This window comes from Lepidothrix coronata, unplaced genomic scaffold (assembly GCF_001604755.1).
Source record: "Lepidothrix coronata isolate B3197 unplaced genomic scaffold, Lepidothrix_coronata-1.0 Scaffold29, whole genome shotgun sequence".
Taxonomy (NCBI): Eukaryota; Metazoa; Chordata; class Aves; order Passeriformes; family Pipridae; genus Lepidothrix; species Lepidothrix coronata.
Genome location: NW_016690209.1, coordinates 3,849,674 through 3,857,853, shown reverse-complemented (window position 1 = coordinate 3,857,853; position 8,180 = coordinate 3,849,674). Strand labels below are relative to the sequence as shown.

The following is an 8,180-nucleotide window of genomic DNA, read 5'->3' as shown; positions in this document are numbered from 1 at the left end:
CCACATGTACAACCCGGTACCCTGGGGCATGGACAAAGCGGTGTTCCCTGGGTCCCGCTTGAGTCCAAAGTAAAGGGAGAGGGGAAAAAAAAACCTGCTGGTGGGAGAGCTGTTGCAGTCTGGTCAGAAGCGGTGATTGTAGTCCAGCTGAGGTTGAGAGCGATGAACTGCAGCCTTCTTCTGGATCCCACGAGTGGTTGCAAAAGTTCTGAAACTCTAGGTTTATATATTCTCCAGTTCAGGCAGAGATGGTCAATCTTTCCCTCAGAGCGGGGAGTTCCATAAAGGCTCAGAGCAGGGACTTCCATAAAAGGCTCAGAGCGGGGACTTCCATAAAGGGTGTGAGGACAAGAGCATCCTCTTATCTCACAGGCCTCTTAACACCTAGTTTATAGCCTGAGGAGTCAGGCTCTATGGGCAGAGGGTGTGAATAGTCTATTGACAACAGTTTCTGGGTAATGGCATGGAAGGCTATAGAATACACAGTTTTGGGTTATACCCATACCGTGATGAACTGATCTCAGCTGTCCTAACTAGGACACCAGGCTATGTTCTCCTCCATCTGCACCCACTGTCCCTCAGCATCCAGGCCCTCCCAGCAAGGCTCCTGGGGCTGGGACACCATCCAGCTGAGGCCAGGATCCAGCAGGCATGTCTCTGGGCACAGGGACCCCTCTGCCCTGCTGGCACCCACAGCTGCTCCAGCCCACTGAGTCCTGGGTGAGGGTGCACACAGGGGCTGCAGCTGCTGATTTGGGGCAGGATGGGGGCATCAGGGAAGCACCCAGAGAGGCCAGGCCATCTTACCTCATTCTCTCTCTATCAGACCTCCTGCCTCACCCCAGGCAGCAGCCTCATCAAACACTTCATTTACAGAATCACAGACTCATTTAGGTTGGAAAAGACCTCTGAGATCATCAAGTCCAACCTATGACCAAACACCACCATGACAACTAGATCACAGCACTAAGTGCCACGACCAGTCTTTCCTTAAACACTTGCAGAGATAGTGACTCCATCACCTCTCTGGGCAGCCCATTCCAAACTTTAATCACCCTTTCTGTGAAGAAATTCCTCCTAATGTCCAACCTAAACCTCCCCTGGCACAGCTTAAGACTATGTCCTCTCACCCTGTCACTAGTTGCCTGAGAGAAGAGCTTGACCCCCACCTGTCTACAACCTCCTCTCAGGGAGTTGTAGAGAACAATAAGGTCACCTCTGAGCCTCCTCTTCTCCAGGCAGAACACCCCCACTGCCCTCAGCTGCTGCTCAGTGCGGGACCTCAGTGTCTTCCACAACAAAATTTTACCATTAATACAACTATTAAAATAGTTTACAATCATCACAGCAGTTATTTACCATTTATTTACCAATTACGTTATTGGGCAAGTTTTTTAATCGCAAAAATTAGTAAAAATAATTATTGGGGTTTTCGGTTTGTGGGGGTTTTGGGTTTTTGGGGTTTTTTTTTTGGGGGGGGGTTTTGGGTTTTTGGGGTTTTTTTTTTGGGGGGTGGTGGTTGTTGTTTGGGTTTTTTTTGGTTTTGTTGCCTTTTTTTTTTTTTTAACAAGGGTAGGAAACACTCCCCGGTCGGTGACTCCGCATCCCCCGATCGCGCTCCCCCCACGGCGGTGACGCGGCGCTGACGCGGCGGGGGCGGGCGCTGGGAGCGGCGGAAGCGGCGGGGGTTGTCCCGGTAACCCAACGCCGGGAAGGCTGCGGGGGCCGCGGCCATGGGCGAGCTGGGCCCGGACGATGGGGCCGGCAACACCTACAGCCTTCGGCCCGGCCTCCAGCACCGGTGAGCCAAGTGTGTGTGGGGGGGGTTTAGTAGGGAGAGGGGATGGTGGGGGCCTTGGGCTGGGGGGGGTTGGCCCTGGGGATGTGGGAGCTGCGGTGGGACTGTCGGGGAGGGGCTCCCTGGGCAGGAGGGGCTGTGGGGGTGTGTTGGGAATGGGGGAGCCCCGAGGGTTTGGGAGATGGGGGGCACTGGGCTCCCTGACCAACTTTGACATGCGCTCGGGTGGAGGATGCTGCTGGAGAGGCAACTTCCAAGAAGGCTGTTTTCACACCTTTTCATGGGTGTTTGGCTTTTGGCAGGGCTGGTTAAGTATCTCCGTCTTAGCAGAGTTTTTTTCCCCCGTGGTTTTTGATTTGTCATTTTTTCTTAAGTATGCGAAAGCTACATTTTCCCAGGTGGGGCTGTGTATGTTTCTACATGTTGTGTGAACTTTTGGGGCTTTCTGTTGCTGCTTTTTTTCCCCTGATAGATTCAAATCGTCCTCAGTAAAAGAATGCATCCATGCGATACTGAAGGAGAAGCTGGCCAATGTACAGTACAACCCAGAGGAAATGCCTGAGCTTACAAAGTCCTTATCAGAGACAATAAAAGACAGACTGAAAGGTAAGGAGGTCTGCTGGGGAAGTAATTTCTCTTCTTACCGTGTCATCTCCCTTTTGACAAAATCTCTCTTTCCTATTTTATTCTTGAAACCTATTCCTTCCCTGTTGACTGACTCGAGTCTACTGTTATGAAACAATCTGTCCTATATATACATTCCTTGCCTGCGGAACTGAAGATCTAATTCAAGCAGACAGGATCTGTTTTTGTGTAGCTTGGCTAGTGTGGGATGTCAGGAGGGGCTGCAGAGTTGAAGAAGCGGCACTGGAGAGAAGAAAGAAGTGATGCTTCATTGCTTCTTGCTTCCATAAAAAGAACCATTCCTGCCTTTTTTCTGCTGCGAGTTAGGTCAGAGTTGTGTCAGAGTGGAATAGCAGGGAGATCAGAATAAGGCTCAGAGGGCACAGGGAAGGGGGAGAAAGGAGCAGTCAGACAAGGAGGGGTATGACTACAGCCTTACAGCACTGGAAGAAGGTTGTGGTGATGCTGCACAGAATACCTTCCAATATTTTTGAGTTCAAGAAGGAAACTGCAAGCTCCAGCAGGTGTTTCCTGAGTTCTGTGCTGGGACAAGTACATGGATGTGTGTGCTGGCACAGCCACTTTTTTTTTTTGCTTTCCTCCTGGGGCAGGCTGGTGCTCCATCTGCTGGTCTGGCCTGACGCAGTGGCATGGCCGGACTGTCACCCTCGGCAGTGCCACAGATGGATGCTTCTCCCAGATTTGCACATCTGCTTTAAAGCCAGCAGCAGCTGTAGGCCCAGCACGTGTTGATGCCGAGCTCATATGCACAGGGCTTGGCTGTAGTAATGTGTAAACACAGTTGCAGCAGCCTGAAGCAAGGCTGGCCCCGTGTGGCTGCTGTATCAGCTGGTATCTCTGATAAGCACTGACGTGGTGGATGTTATAACAGACCCAGCCTGTTGTGTTCAATCCTCCAGTGGAAACAATGCGCCGGAGTCTTCCTGGGACACTGCTTTGTTGAAGACAGGCATTAGGATCCATATTGGATTTTAAACATGCTTGTTCTGATTTGGCTTCTGGAACATTGCCATGGCCTGATTGGATCTGGTCTGTGCCCTGGAGGTGTTTCTTTACTATTGTAAAACTATTGCATATCTCTGCAGACACATAACACAGACCCACATATGCTTTTATGGGGCCTTTTATCCCACTCAGAAGCAAAGGAAACACCTGTATGGCAGAATAATCTCTACAATATCTTTGCATCAGAACAGTTTTAAAATAAGGCAATTTTTTTCAATTTGCATTTTTTTCCACAGCAGCCTTATTTATGTTCTTTCCATGTGGTCAGCTCTTGAAAGTTGTCAAAGCAGAATATAGTGTGGCTGCTCAGGGGTGTCTTCTGCCTTAGATGCATCTTTTGATAGAGGCCAACTACTGTGTTCACCCTTTAGCTCCAGTAATACCATGGTACTCCCATGCTAGGAAAATGAAGCCACAAGGCAGTCTGTCCACTTGGCTACTTGCATGGACTTGTAGAGGACACTTACTTTGTAGCCAGAAACCTTTAGCATTTAAGGTCCTGTTTTGGGCTCATATTTTAAACAAATTGTTGCTTTCACTATTATTTTTTTCTCTCTCTCCAGAGGAGGGATATGACAGGTACAAAATGGTGGTGCAGGTTGTGATTGGAGAACAGAGAGGAGAAGGAGTGAAGTAAGTTTTCTAATTGTCTTTCTATCATGTTTGTTGGGTTTGGGTGTGTTTTTTTCCTTTGGAAGCTGCTTCCAGCTTTGCTAGGTACAAAGATCTCTCTGCAGATGATAAAGTGTAAAGCCCTTTCTTTTCTCTTTAAGTGGCACTTGAGGGCTTAGGTTGTGGCTGATTGAATTAGCCAGTGATAATGGGCTCTGTGGTGGTTCTTAGCAACCCGAAATGCTGAGAAGCATTGGTAAGGAGTGTTGCAGAAGCATTTTATTTTGTATTCATGATGAACTAGGGCACAGACTCTATCCGTTCCCAAGGCCCTGCTGGAGCAAAAGAGCCATGGTAACTCACTTCTGTCTAAAGCCAGATTTCCATAAACACTTCATTTACATTTAATCATCCCAGGTAGGCATTTTTCAGAAGTTTAAATATCAATAATCACCCTGCACTACTGTCCTGGGAACCGAGCTAAATTCCCATGTGGGTGCTGAGCACTTGCAGTCAGCTCCAGATGCCTGCAGTCAGACAAAAGAATTCCTCTTGGATACAGTAGTGGGCTGTAGCTTTCCATTATTACTACTGGGTAGGGAGAAGACAAAAGAGAACAGCCCACAAGGTTTATGTGCTTTATCTGCCGGGCTTATCTTTATTATTGTTCCTGGTACTCCAGCAGAAGATAAGTGCAGCAGAGCTGCCTTAGTGTTTTGGGGGTCAGAGAGAAATATTTGTACCTGCTGCTCAGGCTTTTGTCAGGAATGTCCAGCTGCAGGCAGACTGCTCCAGAAGCACCGTACCAGGGTGAACAGTTCAGTGAGGTGGAAATGTGAAGCCCAACAACACAGGCTGACAGAGCAGCCAGTGGGGAAATTCTCTGGTTTGCAACAGACAGGAGGCAATATTGATGAATGGTCACCAACATCCTTAAGGCAAAATACTGGGTAACCAGGGTGTTCCAGAGGCAGAGTGGAATACTGTACAGCAAAAAACAAAAAATCAGGATAATCTTGAGGGCTAAGGTAATAGGAGAGATTAAATTCAGCAATCTTAGAACAGTAAGTCATACCTGTAGGGACGGGGAACAACATGGTGTGCCACAAAGAGGAATCCCATCAGCTGAGACTGACTGGGGCAGGCAGGGACTGGGACATTTGCAGCAAAGAAGGGGGAATGTCAGTGACATCAGACAAGACAGCAGCGAGGTCTCATCTGTAATACCCTGTTATGGTCCGGTTACTTGTCCTCAGGGTAAGGCTTGGAAGGTGTAGAAGTCCAGCAGGATGTTCAGGGAACAGAAGGTATAGATACAAAAAGACTAGAAGAGCTTAGCTCGTGGTCTAGTAACACGGCGTCTGCCAAGGAATACGATCACTTCCTATAAATAAGTTGGGAGTATGTACCATGAGGGTGCAGAAGGTGAAGGACAAGGACAAATAAGCTAAATCAGTCACCAATACACATAGGCCAGAAGTCAAAGATTCTTACACACCATACCAATGAGGTTCAAGCCCTGCTGCACAGTGGAGATAGCAGGGTTGATACGTGATGAGCTTGAAGATGGAGCTTGAGCCACATACAGAGGGGATCAAAGCATGTGGTATTCAGCAGTGGAGATTTAGGCTTGGGATTCAGGAGAACGCTTCCCAATTCCTTTGTCTTTAAAGAAAGCTCAGTTTGGTTTTTGAGGAAAGTATCTGTGATCACTTAGGTCCTCACACATGAACTCTGGGTAACGTCTCTGCTCTGGCTCCTTTGTTTAGCATGGCCGCGCGATGTTTCTGGGATGCCGACACTGACAGCTGTGCTCACGATGTGTTCATGAATGTAAGTACCAGCTGGATTCCCATGGGAAGGGTAAGGCTACTTGCTTTTGTATGAGAGCCAGAGAGACCTTAAATATGGAGCAGAAAAAAACGCAACCAGTAGAAGGAATGAACCAAGACTATTGAAACAGTATGATTTATGTCCTCATTCACATAACATACTTAGATATAATATCTGACATAGTGAAACTTCTCTCCTGAGTAGGTCACACAGTACGGTACAGAAGTCATTATAGTCATGCCATTTTACAGGTGGGGAGAGGAAGCACAAGACACAAAGTCTTCTCTGTGCTTTTCTGAACTGCAGTCATGGAGCATGGCTGAAATCCAGGACTGAGTAGAAGTCGAGGTTTTACTTCATTATTTTTTTATTTTTAACTGGCACCTAGACACCTGTGGGAGTGTGGATGGAGGAAAGTGAGGCAGTTCTGGCATTCAGATGCACTGACCTGGGTTACACCAAAAGTGAGGTGAACAAAAGACAGAAAGTTGCTATATATTACAAAGCAAGGTTATGCTCTGATCTAAACGTTCCCTGAGGTTTTCCCATTCCACTAGGCTAGCAAAGAGCCTTGACTAACACGGACCCTTTCTCTGTTTTCCCCAGGACAGCTTGTTTTGTGTGGTAGCTGCATTTGGCTGCTTCTACTATTGAAGGTGGCAAACATTGCACAGAGTTGGAGGAGGAAGCTTTGCTTTGGGGTATTTTTTGTTAAAGTGCACTAAAGCATCATGTTCTTCCTGTAGTACCTAAGAAAATAACAGCTATACAAAGCACGTCCTACACCTGGTCTACACACTACAACATTCCTTCTTCCTTGTGGATATCAATAGAGCTTTAAGCACAATATTATTATGTCCTTTATTTAAATGGCCCTTTGTTTTTTATGTAGTATGTTGGTTTTGTCCTAAAAGTGTATTGTTTCTAAGACAAACTAAACTTGTGTCTTGAAAGGGTTCTGTTACTTCCATTTTTATGAAATTAATTAAATATTTATAAGAAAAGAAACATAATAAATCTATGTATTTAATATTTCTTCTCCTGTGATATTTTCTTCCACTCTACAAAGTGCACTCGTCTGGATGGCTTGTCTGCACTACTCAGATGAGCATTTTCTGATGATTCTTTGTAAACTAACCCATAAAGCTGACCTCTTATTCTGGTTATCCAGATTTGTTTCTGTGACTCCTGTAACAATTGGGCTACGAGTCCCAACTGTGTCACATGAGGTGGTATTAATTGATAGGAAGACAAGGTATTTAGGACATTAGGTCAGGCCAGCAGCCCGCACACCCCAAGACTGCCAAAACTTCTCCCTGCTGTAACTGCTCTTTGGTTTGGTGCACCCAGGGACGTTGTGAACGATTGTTGCGCCTTGCCCTCTTCAGCAGATACTGCAGTGCTTCCTCAGTCTCTGCCTCTCTGTTCTAGGATATAAGGGTGGATGTTTACAATCAAATTTGTTAGGACTCCAGCATCAGAAAGGCTGCTGTAAATCTGCAGAAGAGTGCTAAAGCTTCTCATCTTCCCCAGAGTTAGAGGACCACGTTGGTTCCTGAGAGAGTGGGTGCCACCAAAGAGCATCTTGGATGCCCATCGGAAGGTGGGATGAGTTGTTCTGTGGTGATGCCTGTTCTCTGTGTGCTGACCAAGCAAGCACAGCTGAACCATTCCAGTGACATGAAATGGCTTTTAGCGTGCTGAAGGGGGGTGAGGTGAACCCTGAATCCCACCCTCACCAACTGGTAGAGCAGAACACACTCTCCCTGTGCAGCTCTTGGAAGTCAGGGAAGTAAAAAATTACGATGCATCTTCTAAAATCTCTCTTTGGGCTACAGTGCCAGAGACAGCACACTGCTGGGTCTCTATTATGTTTGTTTGAAATTGGTTTCCTCTCCTTTTCCTCTGATGGGAGATGGAGGGTGACTTCCCTGATTACTTTGCTGCTGCCTGTGGCTGTCACCCAGAGGCACCTGCCCAGAGATGTGACAGCACTGCTTAGTTTGTGTGCAGCCTAGGAGTGTGAGTTCTGGGGACCAGCGAAACCCTCCCCACAGCAACATTTTCCAGGAGATGGCATATATGACCTCAGGCTCATTTGGATGCTTTTATCAAGTCGTGGCTATTAAATCACGATTTTTCACCTTGAGCTTGCTCTGTTTTGGAGGGTTTTAATGGCTGCTTCACAAAGGTGCTGTACAAAGCAGGTAAGAAGGTTTGCATCCGTGATCGTTCAGCCTCACCACCACTGGCTGCGGCATGGGACAGGGATGCTGTATTTTCCCTG

General features: G+C 47.2%; 1 protein-coding gene across 3 annotated transcripts; it reads left to right on the top strand.

The window, feature by feature from the left end:
• Positions 1 to 1,669: 1,669 nt before the first annotated feature.
• Positions 1,670 to 6,740, top strand: TCTEX1D2 (Tctex1 domain containing 2). Of its 3 annotated transcripts, none has more exons than XM_017810438.1 (6): positions 1,670 to 1,801; positions 2,271 to 2,404; positions 4,012 to 4,081; positions 5,830 to 5,893; positions 6,282 to 6,362; positions 6,500 to 6,740. In XM_017810438.1, exons 1-6 carry the CDS (start codon positions 1,734 to 1,736, stop codon positions 6,545 to 6,547), a joined length of 465 nt encoding a protein of 154 aa, XP_017665927.1. In that variant the 5' UTR covers positions 1,670 to 1,733; the 3' UTR covers positions 6,548 to 6,740. The 3 variants fall into 3 exon arrangements, with proteins under 3 accessions (XP_017665927.1, XP_017665928.1, XP_017665929.1); XM_017810440.1 differs by having other exon boundaries at positions 1,704 to 1,810; XM_017810439.1 differs by lacking the exon at positions 6,282 to 6,362.
• Positions 6,741 to 8,180: the final 1,440 nt, after the last annotated feature.

Bases quoted from the DNA above. Each gene is read 5' to 3' on its own strand.
- TCTEX1D2 (XM_017810438.1), top strand. From the start codon at position 1,734: ATGGGCGAGCTGGGCCCGGACGATGGGGCCGGCAACACCTACAGCCTT. The intron at 4,082-5,829 runs GTAAGTTTTCTA...TCCTTTGTTTAG, and splicing joins CAGAGAGGAGAAGGAGTGAA to CATGGCCGCGCGATGTTTCT. The intron at 6,363-6,499 runs GTGAACAAAAGA...TGTTTTCCCCAG, and splicing joins TGGGTTACACCAAAAGTGAG to GACAGCTTGTTTTGTGTGGT.